Source organism: Geospiza fortis, unplaced genomic scaffold (assembly GCF_000277835.1).
Source record: "Geospiza fortis unplaced genomic scaffold, GeoFor_1.0 scaffold772, whole genome shotgun sequence".
In the NCBI taxonomy this organism is placed as follows: Eukaryota; Metazoa; Chordata; class Aves; order Passeriformes; family Thraupidae; genus Geospiza; species Geospiza fortis.
In genome coordinates, this window is record NW_005054670.1 from 35,514 (window position 1) to 56,826 (window position 21,313).

Sequence of the window (21,313 nt, forward strand, 5' to 3'; positions counted from 1 at the left end):
AATGCTCGTGCATTTAATGCCCAGTGCTTTATGCTGGGGGCCTCACATCCAAATCAGCATTCCCCCAGCATTCGTAATTGCATGAATGAAGTGAAGAATTCTTTAGGGATACCACTCCTTCTGCCCATGCTAGCAGAGCATTTGCACACTCCCTGTGCTGTATTTTTAAGTTGAGACTCAGTGATACACCCGAGTCAGACCAACAAAGAGCTGATTTGTTTTAGCACTTGAAGCGAGGGGAAAAAAATTACCAATTATTTCTTACTATCTTCCCAGGCAAATTTACTATTGGAGTAAGTGCTGTTTTACACCTTATTATGTTTCCATTGGTCTGATAGAAGGTTATCCAAACTTTAAGAAGAGTATTATTTTTTTGTAAAGAACTTGTATTTGCAGTGCAATTTATGAGAACACACATGGAACTTTCCAGTATAACCCCTCAGCATTAAAAACTGTTTATATACTGGTGTACCTCCCATGTGCCAGTGCAAAACTGGGTATGTAGCAGCCCAAACTAAAGAAGGAACAAGACTTTCAAAGGCTGGAGGAACCCTGGTGTCATTAAAGCTAATGATGCTTTCTCATTATTGTCCAAGACCTTGCCCTTCATATTTGAGAAAAACTAACGTTTCTGTTACAGGCAGCTGCAACCTCTGATGGTGAGAATTACTTCCCTAATTTCTCTGCCAAATAACGGGCAGCCCAAAGAAAGGGAGGTGGTGAAAAATGTCACAGGCATTATTTTAAAGTACTCTCACTGTCTTTCAGGGAGGCTGGTACCTTACTCCACTGCTGAAGGTATCAAGAGGAATTAATTTAAGTGTCCCAAACTGAGGAGCTAATGAGAGGATCAGAGATATTTCTGCAGAAGTTCAGATTTCAGCTGCTTCCCTGCAGCAGCAGGAGAGTCATGGCTGGAAATTTTGGTAGGAAGCTAGCTAGACAAGGCTGTCAACAAGGACATCTGAGTTTGAAGGCAGAAATCCTTATCTGCAAATTTTAGTAGCAGAATTCCTTTTGAAGTATTTTTAGTATCCTTCTGAAGGCCACACTCTTCCTACATACTGTTATCCACTCCAGAGGTGCTCTTCTTTTCATCTATCAATCCCTGGGCAGCCACCATGAAATAAGATTTTCCCTTTTTTAAACTTCTTCTAGGCAGAAAACTTGCACACCTAACCAGTGATTTAAAGCTATTTTTTTTTTCTAAAAGGGTGGTATTTCTTCCACATAGAAATCCACCAGCGCTCAGAGAACAGACACATGGACACAGTGATTCCCAGATGTAGGGTGGAACCCAACCTCTTATTGGAGAATTCCTCTCTCCCCAAGCTTGAAAAGCAAATTTGTCACTTATCATGAGAGAGTGCCCAGAAATAATTTCATTTTGCAGCTCACTGAGTATACCTCCCAATGGGGCCTCATCCTTCAGGAGGCCAGGTGGAACTGGTGGCAGTGGAGGGAGAACTGTTTTTACAAGAGAATCTTGGCTTGGGTGCACTGGTGCTACAGCAGCAGCTCGTTTTTGCTCCAAAGGTGAGACAGAGCCCTTCCAATTCTGTTTTTTTGCTTTGTAGGATGGGGAAAAATGCATACTCATGGAAAGCTGAGGGTGAAGGCAGAGCTGCAGACCTGGGTGTTTCCACCAGCAGGGTGGGTGTCAGATGGCAGACCTCCCCTATATAATCCAGCAACAAATGTGCCTCTCAGAAATACTGTCAGAGGCACATGGAAGGACACAGAAGCAACACATCTGGTGATGGGTGAGCTGAGTAATGCCAGCAGGTGTCCAGCACAGAAAAAGTCACCGACACCCCTCCTGCTGCAGCCTGTGGGTGAACGCTCTGCCCGCTGGTGAAATGTGGGCTGGTATTACTGCATCTGTCTTTTCCACAAACCACTGCCATTGTTTTGGTACTAGATAGCAGACTGGTGGTATTTCATAATCCCTGGCATCACATAGCCTTTAAATCGATTTTGAGAGTAACAAATGTCGCGCCACCCTGAAGTCTCCTCGCAAATGCAAAGGTGCTGCACCAGGGGAAGCAGAGCAGTGATGTCTGATCAGGAACACCCACATCACTGCAATTACACTAATAAACTGTCTGGAGGGAAAAAGCTTTTGCCATTTTAATTAATTAATCATATTGCTTTACTTAATTGATTAATGCTTTAATGCAGAACCTCTGTTTGCAAGAATATGAGTTCCCTAATCTTTCAGGAGATTTGGGAGAAATTTGACAGCTGCTTGCAGAACAGATAAGATTAAGGGATGAAACTATCACGGTGCTTGCTGGTTTGCTTGTTGAGAGAAGTGTTGGATATACCTTTATAGTGGAAGTTAACCAAAAGTTTTGGTATCATTTAATAGAATTATCATTACCTATCAGGAGAGTATATCTTCTGTGTGTTTCTTCTGTTTTCCATTTTAATAGTTCTCGCTCTTTTCCACTCTCTGGCTACTGAGAAATGAAAAAGAATTTTCCCTCCAAATGAAAAAATAGTTATTTATAAGATACAGTGAAAATGTCAAGGGATGAGGGAGTTTGGGGCAGACATCATCCTCTATGTGGGCGGATGTTTCTCATTTGTGCCATCCTGTCATGTGGCTCCTGGAACGTGACGGAATGGTCAGGCTGCCAGGAAAAAAACACCACCCTTAACTCTTCCTTCCCTAAGCAGAATCAAGCTGCTGCAGAGGGAAAACATTTTGCAAACTACAAAAGAGCACAGGATTTCTAACAGGGGTCCTGTAAACCTAAGTCGCTTCTGTTTAGCGCGAAACAGAACCCCAATGAAAACCAGCAACCCCAAATAAAAACAGAGATCTAATGAAAGGTAATTTTAACTGTTTCTTGACTCTTTTAACATAATAATAGTGTTAAAACTATTGTAAGAAAAAATAGATATGTCAAAAACTGAACTTTTATTCCTAAGCAGAACGTACTAAGGAGAAGAGAACACCCTGGGGCATGCTCAAAAAGTAACTAAAAACTACTTAAGAAAACTAAACCTTAGAGCATCTCAGTGCTGACCCAGTGGGGAGCTGCAGCTCTGTCTGGGGGCTGAGGCCAAGCCCTCGTGCCCACGTCAGCAGCCCAGAGCTCCCTCACACCCCAAGGTCACCAACCCACCCTCCCCATGCAGCGTTTCCTGCTCCCCAGCCTTGTGGGACAACTGTGTCACTCCTTCATTTGCTTCTAAAAAGTTACATAAACTATTCCCTCTGATGAAATTCCCTGGGGGAAGTGCAGATAGCTGTTCTGTTCATAGGGCTGAGGAAAATGCTGCGTTTAAAGCACCTTCTTGGAAAATCTGTGTTATTTTGATGGCATCAGAACATTTTGGGAAGTTCACCTGGGCGTCATGGATTTATTTGTGCTTAAAACCAAAAAATACTCACAGGTTCACATTTTTAAGCTTCCTCAAAATATATTTCTTTTTAAAAGTGGTTTAACACCAACGGTTTTAAGCAACTAAATTCTTCATTTGGGTTAGATAAGCATTAAACTGATCCAAAATCTGTTTTTCCCTCTCTTTGTTTTTCAACTAGGTAGGCAACACTACCCACCCAAAACTAGTATGCCCATATGTCTGATGGTTACTTTCACAAATCCAACACCAAAAACAAAACAAAGGCCAAGCCACGTAAGTTCTTTCATTTTAGAAGCTCCTGTATTTTCCACACACCCTCCACCTGCTTCTCTACACAACCCTGTGCACAACCTCCCTCCTTAATCCTACAATCTTCTGCTATTCCTGCAATGCACTGTTACAGCACAGCTATTTGAGAGCCCTTTCCTGAAGCATTCCCTCCTTTTTTTTTAATCATTCCAAATATAAGCATCTGCACAAAGCCTGGATTCCTCTCTGGGTATTGCTCTGACATGCGAAGTGTGGGAGGAGGATTATTTTTTTTTTCCAGACACTGAGTATAAAGTGAGCTATGCTGTGGATGTTGTAAAGTGTGTCTAGACATCACCAACGTGTCAAAACTAGTCTGTCACACACATGCTGTTCTGGTGACATCATCCAGGGATGGGGGGCTCCATTTTATCAATAATTAGGCCTCAAGTCTCTTTCTTGTGAAGTATTTTTCCTTTTAAGAATAAAGGTGAAGTAAGATTTCACTACACAAAATTACTATATTATGTCTTTATCTTATTATATATTATATAATCTACATTATTGATATATTATGCTTTCCCATACCTGAATCCAAGCACAGTCAAGGTGCACTTGAAGCCTCTGTCACACCCTGGGTTAGTTATATCACACTGGCCAGGTAATTCTTATAACCTGTTATAAAAAATGCTGCTAGGTTTTTAATCTGGCCTTTCAAAACTGCCTGTTTTGACCTGGACCCATTCATTAACACATTTTGACTGTCTCAATTTTAGAAGACTCACAGAAGGTACTTCAAGCTGTGCCCTTAGGACTTGTGAACCTACCTGCACCATTAAGGATCAGCAACTCTTCACATGTTTTTATGGTGGGTATTCTTTGATTAATACATTTAGTAATTTATGAGATCGCATTTTGAGCAGATTCAAATGTAAGTTTGTGGAAATGTGTCCAAACACACACACACAGTTACCTGAAAACTACCTGAAAGTTAAGGACATAACAAAATAAACAGAAAATAGTGTCAGGCAAAACAGCAACAGCTGGAATAAGGCTAATAGTATTTTTTTGTAATTCACTCAGGTAGCTTCTACTATTTTCTGCACTCCTGAGGCATCTGAGTGGCTAATGGCAAGTCACACTGCAGCCTGTGGGGAAGAGAACTGAACCAAAAGAATTCCTGCCTCAGTTAGGTGAGTGCTGGCTCTTAAAGCTCCCCTCACTGAGAGGAAATGGTGAGACAGACCTTCTCAAAGAGAAAATAAACAGAAAAAATGAGTAAATAACAGAGAAGTTTGGTCTTCCAGAGCAAAGCAGGAGCTCTTTGTGCGCCTGTGTATCTGTATCCCCTAGAGATTTCCACTTTCTACTCCCAGTAATCATAAAAGTTGTGTTCATCTAAACAGAAAGTAGAAAACACAGCAGGTAGGCTGTAATCAGCTACAGTTAATCAACCTGAATAGTAGCCACCAAGTATTATGTGCTTCAAACAAGATGCTGGCAATCCATCCACAGAGCTAGGAAGAAAGAGCACAGAAAAATAAAGGTTTGGGAAAAAACAATAGCAAGACTGTACCTATCTGAGGAGATTATAAGCTCACCTCCACCTCCTTTGTCTAAAAGCACCAGAGAAGAAAAGAAAACAATTCCATCATGAACCTACAAGTCAGGCTAAACATTCGTTTATAGAAGAGTGGAATATGTCTAAATTCACAAATAAAACACAAATCACTGATCTTCAGAGCACAAACATGCTTTGCTCATTTAAGGTTTGTTTTTCATGCTGATTTCTCATTATTAAATGGAAGGAGCTCACACAGACAGGTGATGTGAGATCTGACCCTTGCAACATTGCAGCATCACAGAGAGGCAGCTGGAACACTCCAAGAAGGGCAAACTTACAGTGTTAATTAAACTTTACAGAAGATCAAAGAGCTCTTCCAAATTTAAAGCTTAGAAATCCTTGTGAGACCTAAAACTCCCTCCTAGAGATATAAAGGGAACATTTCATGATAGCTGCCTTTCTGCACAGTTCCACCACATTTTCAAAAAAAAAAAATCTTGCTCTCCACTAGCAGGAGGGTACAAAAACAGTGCTCAACAAAAATTTTGGTGAATGATTCCACTGACAATAGTCCTTAAAATCATAATGTTAAAAAAAAAATAAAAATTGTGAGAAAAATTTTGTAGAGGACAAAATATCTGCAGAGAAACTTAAACATGGTTGAGACACAAATGGCAGCACAGTTGTCTTGGTTTGAGACAAGTTAGGAGGTTGACAAGTTGGGACAATGGTTCATCCTCTTCTTGGCTGCCTGAACGAAGCTTCCTGAGCTCCTATACATGATGCTTTACCCCAAAGCTGCCACAACAACCTTGGATATTTACAGCTCATCAGCACTTTTGTAAGGAAGTGTGTAGTGAAGGTGCCCAAGCTTTAAAGTTTCCCTTTCCATGCCCAGTTTTCTGCAGATCACACTGGACAAAAACTTCCCCACCCGTGAGTCACAGGAGGGACACAGCGGCCACAGAAGGGGGCTCTTTCCCCTTCCAACCTCACAAACTCCTCCTTTGCCCACAAGACCAAGTCCCCCTGGGGGAAACACTCTGTTTTTGTGCTTCCCAAGGGTGTGTGCTGTACCTGACCATCCCGGGAGGCAGCGGCAGTAGCCCGTGGTGGGGTGGCAGCCGTCGGCGTGGCTGCAGTCACAGCGCTCTGCGCAGTCCAGGCCGTAGGTACCATCCTGTGGCAACAAAAAACACAACACCCTGGAGATGAGGGCAGCTGGGAGTTAGAGGAGAGACAAGTTAGGGTCAGCCCAGCCTCAAAAAGCAGCCACAGACCTCTCCTGAATCTCCTGGCTGTTAATAATGTAAAATATTTGTGGCGTTTGGAACATGTCAGCATCCTACACTTTCATTCTTTCATTAAAGGGGGGAAGATAAAGAATGAATTATGCTCTCTTGAAAAATACCAGACTAAAGGAATTAAGTCTCCCTTCTGCATCAAACTCTGAGATCTCTGCTTATGGGTCAAAATGGGTCCCACGCAGAGGTATAATTTTAAAGGAAATGAGTGAAACCCATTAAATTACAAGATACCTTCAGTGTGAGGTTCACTGCATAAATAAAGCAAACAATCACTTTCTCTTGATTAGAAACATTTCTCTTGATGAAAAACATTTCTCTCTGCACTACAATACACTCCATCAAAAAGAGATAATCTTTGGCTATGGAACAGTGCACAAAATAGAACTTTTATTTTTACCCATGCAACAGTTTTTGAACCAACAAGAGATTAAAGTCACAAGTTGAATCACCCTGTTGGTGTATTTATTTTTTCATGGGAAACATCTATACATTTGATTTTGCTTTTCCTGCTTCTTCCATAGAAGCTGGCACACAGATTTGTGGATAATTTCACACAAAATCAACCCAAGAAACTGAGAAGAGCAGATTCTTTACTATCTTCAAACAAGGAAAAGTATAGCAGTCAACTGATCTTGAATAAAAAGTGGCAGAACCAAATTAAAAAAAAAGAGCATGGAAAAAAAGCCAGTATAATTTACAGTAATACTTCAGGGTTACCCACAGCAAAGGCAAAAAGGAAAAAAATCATGTCAGGTTTAAACCCCAATAATTTACATTCAAAGCTAAAAATTGGTGTCAGTCACATTAAAAATCTGAATAAAACCTATATGAAAATTAATCTGCTGTTCTTTGATGTTCATGCATACATTTCAGCTGAGTGCCACAGGATTTAGCTATTCAACTGCCAGTCTTTCAAGTCTAAAGTAGAACAAAATCTTACATTACTTCAGTGTTAGGAGCCTTTCACTCATCTCAACAATACCTTTTTATTTACAGAAAAAGAAAAGATTAAGCATTTCCTTTGCATATAATCAGATTTGGAATGAAAGGAAATCCTCAAATATGCTGTTGAAAAGCAGTATTTTTAGCCTGCTATGTACTTGGAGTGAAGTCCAAACTGTAGTTCAAATCTTGAGCAACAATCTGAGCAGTGATAATAATGTTCTGAAGTTACCGAAACAAACTGAAATACATTGATTTAAATAAAGTCTCTGCTCAGACATGAAAAACATTTTAGACAACTGGAAGTATTTGAACTATTTTTTAAATAAATTATTATATTTATTATTATTTGAATAAACAATTTCTGTTTATTCCTCTGCTCTGGAATTTTGAAGCAGAATTTGCTTTTGAAATAGGTAAATGCTTATGGACATTGTTTGATACAGATGGAGAGAGGGAGAGGAAGACAATGAGCATTGGGCATGCTGAATTATCTGATACAGAAATACTTTTAAGCTTTATTTTACTGACTTTGGGATAGTGATGCAATTGCTCTGAAATGATGTATTTTTAAAATGTCAGTTTTGGAAGAGCTAATGCAGCTTGGGAGATCTCATCACCCTTCAGAATCAGGCACTAAGTGATAAACAAAGCTGCTTGAGGAAACAGAAAAATCAGTCTTCTGATGGAGATGCATTGCTGGAAACACTGCACAGGTGGTACTGCCATCAGCTTTCCAGAATATATTCCATTTTCTTTGCCACTTTACTCACTACAGGAGTGCTTCATCTTAAAACCAAAAGCAGAGACCCAAAAAATCACTCCTGAGCATTCCTAGTGCAGTTCAGCAGAAAAAAATTTCATTGAAAATGAGGTGATTTCCAGTTTTCTGCTGTAGATCAGCTACTCCCATCATGTCATTGCTCAGTAGAGCTTGTCCAAACTGAAAGAAGCTTAAATGTGATATTTACAGCGTGTGTGTGTTCCCTTCAGGTGATTCCTTTGTAGTTATATCAAACCAACAACCTGATCTGCAGATACATTGCAAAAGTTAACAATTGACAGGGGAAGGGAAAAGAAGGGCAGAGAGCATTTATTTTAATAATAAGTTTTGTTAAAAGTTCCCCAGCAAATTGACGCCTATCACTGAAAACAGTGGACCCTGGAAAAATCCACTTTTTATTAAATACTTCTTTTCAGTGTATAAAATATAATTGAAACAAAAAAGTTACACAACAAACAAATCCCCTTGGAATTTTATGATTTAAAAACCTCTGTAATTTGAATTTATGAATTTTATTTGAATTTATGCATTTTATTTCCCCAAAGCTGCAGATTCCAAAGTGAAACAGAATTGGTAAGGAGCATGCCACTGTCCTCACAATGATTTCTGATTTTCCAAAGTCTGGGAGAGAGTAGAAGCCAAAGCCCCAGTAGAAAAGCAGAGACCTGTGATGGAACTGGGTGTAAGAGTAGCTTTTCACTTTTGACTGAGAAGGAATAAAAATTCTTTGTTCACAGACATAAGGAAAAAAGTAATTTAAATAACACTACTTGATTTGGGGTGTATTTTTTGTATTTTTCTCTCATTATTTGCACTTAAAAGTAGCAGTTTGATAGCATTTGATGAAGAAATGTTAGAAGAATTTTTGGTGCCTGTCCCTGACCCAGCACCCCATCCTGTGTGCTCCAAAGGGACTCATCCCCATGGAGACAAAGAATGACAGATGCCCCTCCCTGCCCAATATTCTCCTACAAAAACCTCAAAATTCAGTGGAATTATTAAACTACCTGGCAAGGGAGTTCACATTTCTCTCCCCTCCATCCTGGGGCACAGGTACAGGTTCCATCCAGAGCATTGCAAGCCCCTCCATTAAGACACTGGCAGGTCAGGTTACAGCCCAGTCCCCACGTGCCACTGGGGCAATTTATGGAGCAATCCACACCATGCCAACCTGCCAAAAAAAAAAAAAATGGGATTAAAGTCAGAAATTAATCAGGTTTTCCCCCATTCCTCTCAGAGGATGTTTCATGTCTCTGAGATGGGCAATACTGGGGTAAAATTCACTGCAGGATTTATCAGCTGCTTCAGATGAGGGCCTGTCCAGGTTGGAACAAAGGTGTTCAAGGGCACCTTGTAACATCTGTGCACAGCACACATCTGCAGATGGGTGCCAACAAGCAAAAGAGACTGATGGAAGATCTGAAATGGAAATAGAGACACCTTGATACTTCACTGAGAAGCTCTAAACTACAGTGAGAGTGTTAAGGTGTAGCCTGAAAACAATTAGGAATATTTTCCCTAGGCTCAAGCTGCTGCTTTCATAATTGTTCCACCAGTATTCAACTCAAACAGCCCTGTAATATGGTTTTAACATGTATCTAACCAAAAAAAAAAAAAGAGAAAAAATAAAAGTATTGCATAAACTGGATCCTCTGAGGAAACACAGAAGACCTTTTAGAGCATTTCTGTACTTCTCCCCAAATACAAAAGGAAATGTAATGGAAAATAGCTGTAAAATGCAGCATTCACCACTGATCATGCCTGATAGCAATGGTTTGCAGACTGGATAGACTGAGATGTTAATAGATTTTTTAAAATGTGATCATCCATCAGATTCAAGAGGAACAGTGTGAGGCAGTCAGTCACATATTACCATCACCAGTGACACAGGCCAAGTTTCTAATTTTGTACCTTGTTTACAGTAAGTGGAGGGAAAAATAATTCTGCACTGAGACTGATCAATAGGCTATGCAAAACACATGCACAGCAATCAGGCTGCCTCGTGCTTCATTGATAACTTCAAATTCAGGGGTCACTTCAGGAAAAAATGTAGCTTTTGTAATTTGACTAGGAAATCGAGACGTTTTCCCTCAGCTGTCTTCCAGGGATTTATTATCCTCCTCTGTTTAAATGACAAGTACCTAGGTTCAGTTCAATTTTACTTTTTGCTGTCCTCTTTCACTGTAGTGTGATTAAAACTGCATGGGGTACAGGAAGAAAGGATTCTGCATTGCCCAAAGAAATATTTTTATCCTCGTGAGCTTTGCAGTATCAACCTGAACAGGGTTAAATTAGCCATACTGTCTCTGGAAAGAGCAGAAGTTCCACATTTGCTGCGTAACTGATTTAACAGTGTCAGTCCCTGAAAAATTTAGTGGCTATTTGTCTATCAAACTCTATTTAGATGGGATGTTGGGAATTAGGAATTGTTCCTTGGCAGGGTGGGCAGGCCCTGGCCCTGTGGCTGCCCCTGGATCCCTGGCAGTGCCCAAGGCCAGGCTGGACACTGGGGCTTGGAGCAGCCTGGGACAGTGGGAGGTGTCCCTGCCATGGCTGGGGGTGGAACAAAATGATCTTTAAGGTCCTTTCCAACCCAAACTGTTACCAAATCCTCCAAAATCCTTGGTATAAATAAACCCCTCTAACACTGTCTTTTCTGCGTCAGCAAGTCGGGCATTGGTTTGTTCCTGGTCAGGGTCTGTGTGTGTCTGGCCTCCACACAGATGCAGACACAAAACTTTTTCACTTATTTATCCATTTTTAGCAAACAAAGAAATTATTATTCATTGGTTCTAAATGATGTAATTCTCTTTCACTACATAGCATTCTATCCTCTATTGGTAATAGATTCCTCACTTCTCAGGAATTAATCTGTATTTTTTACTCTTTTTATTATCTTTTCCACAGGTAGGGAGCTTCCAACACACACATATGGAGTCTTAGTTATCTTGTTGTCTTCCTCATCTTCTGGTTTCTGCAAAATGTCTTTGTAGCCCATAAATTCTGCACTTCTTGTATTCATTTTAAACAACACATCTCTCTCTCTCCCCCTCCCCCAGGCTTTGTCCATTGAAGCATTTCAAAATTAGCTAAGGAAAACTTGAAGTTTCTTTTCCCAAGTATTCCCACAACAGCTGCTTATGACAAACTTTGCTAAATTGTGGCTAAAAGTGATTCAAAACCAACACACTGCTTATAGTCAACATATGGGTTATGATTAATTAAAAACAAATTATTAAAAGTTAATGAAAACCATTAATTCAAAAAAAATAGGAAAGTTATGTAATTCCAACAAAACTGTTCTGGGATTCTATATGATTTTGATTAGGAATGCTGACATCAGATAAAGGGTACAGCCCTCCTGACAGAGCAGAGAGTTTTCTTCCCTGAGAATACATTTCCCTTGTTTTCACCTCCCAGAGCAGCAGAAGCATCAGGTGTCTGCTTCTCATTAAGCTTCCTCTTCTCTGCTTCAAAAACCCAATTTCATTTTACAGTTACAGGGAAATGAAATCCATCTGAGGAGACACTTACCTGCTTTGCAGGCACAAGAGCCATCCACGGGTGAACAGGTGGCCCCGTTTTTGCAGCTGCACACGGAGGAGCAGTTCACACCATACGTCCCAGGGAGACAAGGGGTACCACAAGATGAACCCTGAATTATAAAAGAAGAGTCTAAAAAGAGTCTAAAAACCAACTGAGGAGGCTCAGAAAATACAACTGACTCAAATGATACAAAAGCCAGAAAAACCACAGCCCATGCATGTCCTAAGCTGTCACTAAATTATCTTTAATTTAGGGGAGAGGGACACTTCTCATGCTTTTGAAGTATTTTAAAGTTATTTTCAGTAAGTATTAGTTTTCTATTGTTTGCTCTGAGAGCTCAGGTCACATAGCACCTGGTTAGATCAGGTGGATGAGTGGACAATAATAAAGAAACTCTTTATGAAGTCAAAACACAGTAAGAAAGAAGTCTAATGGTAAATTATGTGGGTATGTAAAATATTTTTAAGAGCTAATTTGGCTGACAATTTCAGTTATTACTTTCACAAGAACAGTCATACTGTAAAATGTTAGATTAGCATCCAAAGCACATGTAACAGCAATGTGTGTAAAAGTTGCAGAATAATCTGTCCTGAAGTATAAAAAGAAGTGCTTTTGGCTGGAGTTTCTGTGGATGGAGCGTGAGGAGTTGATGACTGAAACCCATCATTCCTGCCTTCACTTACACCTCAACAGCACGCCCTCATTCTTACCAACATCTTATAAAGCAACTAACTTCTCCTTCTAAAAATGTTCTCACCAACATCTTATAAAGCAAATAACTTCTTCTAAAAATGCCTTCATTTCAGCAGTGAGAACCCACCAGAAATGCTGATTTTTTCAGGGTCCTACAGCACAAACTGTGCTACACAAACACCCTCACTGCCCTTGTACCGCAGCGGAGGAGGAAGGGACGAGGTGGCACCCTGAAGAATTTGCTGCACAACTGGGGCTGAAAACTGTGAAACCGTGAAAGTGAGACCTCTTTTACCTTAAATCCAGGGGCACAGGTGCAGGTCCCAGTGACGCTGTCGCAGTCAGCCCCGTTCTGGCAGCTGCAGATCTGCTGACACGACTCCCCGTAGAAGCCCGGCGAACACGTCTCGTTGCAGTACAGCCCAGACCAGCCTGGCTTGCAGGAGCATTCCCCAGACATGGGGTGACAGCTGTCACGGCAGGGGGATGAAAGGTTAACTCAGTAATTCAGGACTAAGCATGGCATAAGTATTGTTTTATTGTTTTCTTTACAAAGGAACAAAAAAAAACCCCCCAAAAACTCCCCAAACCCCCCCAAAAACAAAAACAAAACAAAAAACAACAAAAAAAAAAAAAAACCCAAAAAAAACCAAAACCCCAAACAAACAAACAAAAAACCAAACCAAAACAAAAAAAAAAACCAACAAAACAAAAAAAAACCACCTCCAAAACCCCCCTGTTGCAGATGGGTTGTGTGAAGGGCCTTGCGTGAGATGATTTTACTTCCCACAACACAGTTTGGTGTATTTATATAAAAATATGTTCCAATTAAGATAGGAAATGCAGTATTATACAACATACAGACATTTTGGGATGACATGGAAAGAAATACAGGGTATAATTTCTATTTGAGCAGAAACCTTGCTGAAACACAGTTTTTTACCATAAGACAGATATCCACGGATACAAATACTAAGAGGATGAAACCATTAAACTCCCCAACATTTGCTGTTACATTCCCACTCTAACAAGACCATTTTCCTAACCCTGCAGAAGCTCAGCAGCATATTGTCTGAGAAACATGATCAAGAAAAATAGCATGGCATCCAACAGGAAATAAAAAACACAGCACCCCATCAGCAGAGCAAGAACGTTCTCCTCATCAAACTAGTTTGGAAGAGGGCAACTGAGAATGGTAAAAAACCACCAGCACTGGGCAGAAGCCAGCTATAGCATGAGAGCAGTGACCTTTTGGGGAGTATCTCCCCTCTCTGCTGGCCATACCTGGTGGCAGAGCAGCTGCCTCTATACCTGGAACAGCAGTTTCATTGAAGGGCCACGCAGGCAGCTGCTGCCTGGTAACAAATGGACATCATCAGCTGTGCAGGGATATATAGGCTGGGAGAGGGGACACAATGGGGTGCTCTGTAGCACTCTGGCAGACAAAGCATTTGCTTAATTCTCACCAAAGGAAAGCCTTAGTATCCAAATCCAATACATTTACAATGGGAAGACTGTTTGGAGATATTTGCCTCCCACTGATTGAAGTGAAGGTCCTTTAAGAGTGCTGGAAGGACCAAAAAAAAAAGAAGAAAAAAAAAAAGAAAAGCCTTCCTCCAGACAAATTAAATGACCCATGACAAGAGCCTGGTTTTGCAAGACTTGCTGACTTTGTGTGTGGGGGTGTTTTGGAAACTGAGTATTTTTTTGACCATTTGAAAGTCTGAAAAAATACCTGCTGCATGTTTATAACACTACAACAACAATCTCTGAAAGAACTGCAGTGTAACACGGGAACACAACATTAGTTACAACTGCTTTTGGACTTGAGGGCTGCTCTTGTCCAAGCAAGAATTTAAAATTGCTGAAAACAACAATTGCTAATCAGGGAAGGCAAGGATTGTGAGAGTTGGAACATCACCATGTATTTTGCTTTCTGCATATTTAATGCACACACTATGGCACCATAAAAATTTGTGTGTCTTCAGGATATTAAAATACCTTTGTCAGTGTTGGCATAAAGTGAGAGGAAAGGCCTTTTCCTCCAGAAATGGTTCAAAACTCATGGTGTTCATACTGAACAGCCCTGGTTATTTGTTAAGTTATGTGCATGCCAGCCATGAAACAAGATGAAATGGAGATATTTCATATAAAACATGGGCAAAATTATGAAGACAGATGCAGCAAGATAATCAGGTTTGTCTCCTATCTTAAATTCCTGTAGGACCCCAGAGCTCTCACTAGTCGAAGAATACAGAGCAGGGGAGATAAAAAAAAAATAAATTCACAACTAGATAGCTGTTAGGATAAGAACCAGAATATACCCATAACATAAATTCAGTAGCAGTGGCACTTTACGACGACAAACCCAGCAATCACGGAATCCTGTAAATTCCTGATTGGAAGTGTGGTTTGTTGTTGGGCTTTTTTTCTTTTTTTCCCCTCCCAGGAGAGGGGGAGCCCACACGCATGAGGAAGCACTGGATATGAGGCAGAGGCATTGATATTCTGTGCCCCCCAGTGAGTGTCACTGAGGCGCCCTTGCCCACGTATTGATTGGTGCTGAAATTAGTATTCTGTGATTTGTAATTAGATGTAGGAAGCCAAAGCACTTCTGGAGGTTTCTGATGGGTTCTCACGCAGTTATCTTAATTGGCAGTAATGTTTAAATATTAAGGTAGGGATATAAAGAGATGCTGGGAGATACTGGCAGTATATCCTTTTTTATTCCTGGTTGTCTGTTCACACTTGCTGGAAATACAACTCTACTCTGTACAGAGACAAAAAAAATTTACTGTGGGTAGTTCATATTATGTATTTGAAGGACTTAGGTGAAAATAATGATTTTTATATGCTTCATTTATGTGCTTTGCTTTTAAAGTATCCAACCAAATTGTGCAGTACTCTAAAAAAATAAATATAAACATAAATATGAATAAATTTAAAAAATCCATTAAAAGCTCTTGCACCTGTACATACAGGCCTATTAGAAATATGGAAATTTTAAAAGCCCTTATCTTTACTTTAAAAACAGAGTGAAACTACATGAACCAAACATTAATTCCACCAACCAATCCTACACAGATATCTCAGAAAGGGCATGAGACAAGGAAAAAAACCCCACTAGTGCTCATGTCATGAATAACTCTTAATTGCAGGCTGAACTGCACCAAGGGTGTTGGTACAAGAAGGCCTCTACCTGTTGCTGTCCTCTGGGCCCCTCAAACAGATTAAAATCTCTCAAGTATAGCTATTTTTATGCTCTACAGAGCATTTAATAAAGGCTGCTGGTACAACCAAGAGCAAGGAAGGGCTTGCCTTTCATCTCCAGGAGCTGCCATCAACCAACAGCAGCAGCAAAATCCCTACAGCTCAGCCTACCCAAGATGCAAATAATGAATTATTGTCAGCGCTGTTTTGATGAAATTTTTTGGCAATCATGAAACAGTAATAAAAAACAAAGAATGTGCATTTTTTAACTATGTATGTGGAGAAATATGTGAAGAAAACAGTTGTATTCTGGAACTTATGCACACTTTCTTTAGAGCACTTTCTTTTATTTTTTGGAGCTAAACATTTTTTTTTAATTAACCTTTCTGCTCATTTCTGTATTGATTAATACCAATAACCTAGAGCTCTAAGCCTACCAACAGCTTCTCTTTGATAATATCTAAACCAGTGATCACACCCAGATGAAAAAAGCTGTTATAGTATCAAGGGCCCTCAAAACTGGACCCCAGACCTAGAGACACACAAAGTTTATTTGCAGAAGGAATTTCACTCCTTTTTTTTTTTTTTTGGCATGCCCTGAGATTACTTTGCTGCTAAGTGAATTAGTGCAGCGCTTGTGGCAGGCAAGAGAGGGTTGAGGATATTCCCTGACATGATTAAAGAGTTTCCTCGTGGCTGACTGACATCAAGAAATGAGGACAACCAGGCACAACTGGCTTCCAAAAAGATTTTCAAAAGATACTCAAAAGCCTCAAGTGCCCACAGGGAATTTTGTCTTCTACATCATTACCCTGATTCCTGGTATTTATGGTCTTGGGCTCATCCTGACCCAAGGGGAAGGAACTTACACATATGTAAAATATACTTGTGAAGCAATGAAAATATTTGTTTTTCTCACACATCATGATGCTCTGGCAAATATGCTCCAGCACCTTCAAGTGCCTTTGGATTTGGCATTCATGGGGGGAAATGTCCAAAAAAAAAAAAAAGACCAGCCAAATGCTGTTGTTTACTTGTGAACATTTGTGATCTCGTTTGACCACGAGCTGTCTCTTCCAGTGGTATAAATGAAGGAACAGCTGTGTGGGACATGAATCAGAAGTAATCCCTGTAATATTAGAAATGGTATACAGTGCAATGCATTCCTGTCAAACCAGGCTGCTGCAACAGTCTGCAGACAGATTTTCTGCAGGGAAGTAGCTAACTATAATTCACAATACAATAGTGTTTGGTGTGCTAGCCTAATCTGAGAGCAGGAGGGCCCTGGGTTATAATGCCATTTATTTCCGAACACACTGCCCAAATAAAAAATTGATTGATTTTATATTAAAACAACTCTGTATTTTTTTCAAGGTATTTCAGGCAAATGGGATGAACAAAAGCACAAATACCCAATTGTAAAATTATAGGACTGGAAGGGGAAAATTATTCAGTTTGTCTCAACAAAAGTTATGTTGGACAATTTCAACAAAACACAAAATAATTTTTCAGAAAGAATTAACAGAGTAGCTATTTCCACGCATGGATTTAACATCACTGCTAAATTCTAACTAAAGGGTTTTATTTTGTCTATGAGAAAAAGTGCCTCTTATATTAATGTAGAGCAGCATTCTATGTGACACTCAGTAGTTCCTGCAAATTACCCTCACAGCCACTTTCAATAGCAAACATTTAAATTGTGCTCACGACCCTTCTCCAAGGTACTGTTATTAGTAATGCAATTAAGTGGAAGTGAATGCACAATGACCACAGTATCTAATCAGAAGAACTGTTTTGTAACAAGAGAAAGCTGTCCACAATTGTTCTATAAATATGCTGGCTCGCCTCAACTGACATCTGACATCCCTCCCTCACAGCTGAAACTCTGTCTGCAAATAACTAGTTTTTATATTTTCGTAACAATATGCTCAAATGCTGTCAAAATCCACAAAAACTCAAAAAACAGGGCTCATCCACTTCCTGAATGAGGAGAGATGTGTAAAAGCTAAGCTAATGGGAAAATTATTTTAATTTGATTTCCACAGATTGGATTTTACCTGCTCACTCAAAAAAGCTCTTAAACGACAAAAATGTACTTTTCCCAGATTTACAATAGGTAAGGCTTTTGAAATTTTGTGCTAAAATAAGTCTCACCCACAGAAATTCTTATACAAAGAGACTGAGAGAAATGTCCAAGCTTCTCATGTCCTCACCAGAAGACCTTAAACATCCATTGATTTAAATCCAGTTATTTCTCATCTACAGCAAACCAGAGTATATAAGAGGCAGCCCATGTGCACTGATTTTATTCAGTCACAGTGAACAACATAATGATTTATTCAGGTGGCAAACATAGATAAAGGTCATGCTTTGTCTTAATATTTATTTCATGGGTCAGAGACCAAACACAGCCGTGAATATTGCGATCAAACACGCTTGCAAGTGAAAATTCAAAGCATCTTTTGGGATGGTATTTTCTTTCTCATTGCAGTCAGAGAATACCAAATACTTACAAGCTTTTAGCAGCTTCAGTTTGCATGAAAGTATTAGAAAAATCAGGAAATACCCCTTTTCAGGTTATATTTGGATTTCTGTGTTCTGTTTAGGAACAAAAAAAACCAAAGCAGGGTAGAGGGTGCAAAGCCTACCTCCAGGTGTTGGGCATGTGGCAGGGACACTTTTTATCACACTTGAGGCCATAAATCCCCTCGGGGCAGAGCCTGGTTTCACAGTGCTGCCCCGTGTAGCCTGGCTCACAGAGGCAGGCACCACTGATGTGGTAGCACTTCCCACCATTCACACACTTGCAGGTCTCTGCACAAAGCAGCCCGTAGCTCCCCACTGGGCACTCATCCTGGCACCTGTGAGGTAAAACAAACAAACAAACAATAAACAAACAAAACATTTGTTATATTTCCCATAAATGACAGCTTCTGGAAGTTCAAAGGAAATCTGGTTTATGAGGAATGTCTTCTACGGTCAAAAGTGCCACTTAAATAAGAGAAAGAATCTGTGTAACTTGGAGAAACCTTCAGGAGATCAAACCCCTTCTTTTCATCTCATTTTTCTGACAGATGAAAATGAAAATCAGTAAAGATTTGAGTTTAACCCACATGGGGAAGTAGCAGTGTTTTTTGTTGCTGCTTAAGGAAAATACATCTTAAGAAAGAGACTTCACCAAACTTTTCCTTTCTCATTCACAGAGTTTTGAGAAGATAGACAACAGACATAAATTAATCTGTTTCGCCAACAGACTAATTTCCTTAATTTTTCATAGATGGAATACACTGTTTAACCTAAAGATCAGTCTCTATCTTTAATCTGACTACTAGAAAATAAAATTTCAGTATCCTGCTTCTCAAATTTGCAAGATCATAAACTAATGATCTTCTGGATAGCAATTTCATTTCTCTATGTCTTATGAGTTTGATGTTTTCAGCTTTGTCTTTCATGTGTTCTAAAAAGGAATTGTTAAATTCTGAATGCCAGTCAAGTTACAGGTTGTAAAAAATACTACTTGATAATATAACACATTATTAATAGTTTTATTTATTTTCTTTTTCTGTTTTTCTTATAAATTTTCTTATAAATCTTACAAACATTTTTTGTTTTGGTTTGTTTTCTCATTACATGAGAATTTCAAAGACACATGATACAAGGAACTGCAAAATGTAACAGAAATTAGCAAAGCCCTCTGACTGAAGTAAAATGAGTAGACATGTTTGTTTCATGCTTCCGCAGTACTTTTCTCAATCTGAGGCTGATACCCAGAAGTTTCAAGGTATTTGTAACTCTGTCCTAACTTTTTATCAATAAAATCTTCTTTCCTCCTGAGGTGTAGTATAATAGTTGAACTAACAGCATAATAATAGAGCTAATTATCCTGCATCAATGTGTCCTGATGAAGTTATACAAATAAAGCTATGAAAGAATTTTCTTCAAATGGCAACCAGGAACCTCAGCCAAAGCAGAAAAAATTTAACCCAGATTTTTTTTTTTTTAATTTAACTTGCAAAACCCATCTCTTTGGAGGAGGTGTGTATGGGCTACTCAGACAGTGCCCATGCAGCTCTCTGACATGAAATAAGGACCAGGTCCTTATTTAAATAATAACCTTGCCACTGACTCCTTCCTGCCCTTGGAACCATCTCGAAAAATGAAAGAATTGAAAATACAGCCTCTTTTGCAGGAAAAGAAGGAGGCTCAGATCTGCAAAAGTGATCAAAATGCTGCAAACTGTAAGGCATTTCAGATGAAAGTCAGATTTAAATTATTACAATACGAAAAATTTAATTACTTTTAGAAACACCAGTGTGTAGACACTTGTGTGGTTACTCCTTTGATTTTCCCTGGAGCCCCTGTCTATGTCAGCCTAAATGCATCTACCACCTTCTGCACTGTTTCTCCACAGACACAAATATAACTTTGGCATGCAAATGTCTCTGGGCTAATTATTCCTCTTCTTCTTGAGGCCTTTTTCCACATTATATCTGGCAGAGCACTTCTCACGTCCTGTGAACGCTGGTGTGAGGAGTGCACACGGTTACAAAGCCCACAGCTGCTGGCAGGGATCCCCTGGACTGACCCCAGTGATCAGGCTGCTGCTGACTCCTGAAAATGAGTTGTGTGCTGCTTAAAATACACGCAGGAAAATGTTCTTTCATCACTTTCCACTGCCTTCAAAAGTGATGTCTCACTCTACTATCTTTCCAATCTGCCAAAGCTGACTTAACAGCCATCAGAAAATGAAATGTTTCATCTCATTTGAGCAGGGCATTTTTAGGAGACAACCCTCCAGCCTGCAGCCTTTGAAGAGGGATTGAACGAGCCTCCCTCGCTGCCGTGAGTGCCAGACATCTGCACAAACCCACGAGCCTCCCTCCTCACCCCTCCACCACAGCGCAGGCTGCACCATTCTGCACGACACTCCAAGGGAGGAAGACTCACAAGAAGTGCCAGGCAAACAGTGAAGCCCAGCAGCTCTTTCACAGGAAGTGTTCTTTCACATGGACTTTCAACTTGCAACCCGGCCTCAGCTGAGTGAGGCAGCAAACATTTCATCACCAAAATCAGCATTTTCAATCATATCTCAGATGCTTCCACTGCTCCTCCTACCAGCTTCTGAAGTTGCCCTGCTGTAGCAGAGCCCTCCAGGCTGAGCAGCCTGGCAGGAATGGGTTTTCCTTACCGTTCCCCCGTGTAGCCTGGGCTGCAGTGGCAGTGGCCCGTCGCCGAGTCGCAGGTGCCTCCGTTGTGGCACTGGCACTCCTGGGAGCAGTTCTTCCCAAAACGACCCTCAGGACAAGGCTGACCACAGACCATGCCCTGGGAGCGCAGAAGAGAAGTCTTAGGGTTGGGACTGAAGCTTGAATGGACAAGGAAGAAGTGAAGGAAGATCAAGGACATGCTGTATTACTCTCCCAGTGCTGATCTTGGAAATGCCAGACCCTTCTCCAGCTTTAAATGTGGGGCATGTTCCAGCACTGGAGGAATAATCTTCTAGGATTTCCATGTTGGAAGTAAAACATTCATAAAAAACACTCTCTCTAAGCACCTGTGAAAACGCTGACACATAAAAGACTAACTGATGTCAATCTCTTCCCAATTTATTTACCAGGAGTACTATATATCAATATACCCAGG

The 21,313-nt window shown here is 40.2% G+C and overlaps 1 protein-coding gene across 1 annotated transcript in view; it reads right to left on the reverse strand.

Moving 5' to 3' along the window:
- The window catches only part of MEGF10 (multiple EGF like domains 10), a 66,998-nt gene that overhangs the window by 21,829 nt on the left and 23,856 nt on the right, over positions 1 to 21,313 (reverse strand). Inside the window, exons 7-12 of the mRNA XM_005430705.3 lie at positions 20,859 to 20,995; positions 18,319 to 18,531; positions 12,756 to 12,930; positions 11,756 to 11,876; positions 9,229 to 9,392; positions 6,266 to 6,368 (exon numbers count right to left, since the gene is read on the reverse strand). Of these exons, the coding sequence (XP_005430762.1) occupies positions 6,266 to 6,368; positions 9,229 to 9,392; positions 11,756 to 11,876; positions 12,756 to 12,930; positions 18,319 to 18,531; positions 20,859 to 20,995 (913 nt within the window). The remainder of the gene's footprint in view (positions 1 to 6,265; positions 6,369 to 9,228; positions 9,393 to 11,755; positions 11,877 to 12,755; positions 12,931 to 18,318; positions 18,532 to 20,858; positions 20,996 to 21,313) is intronic.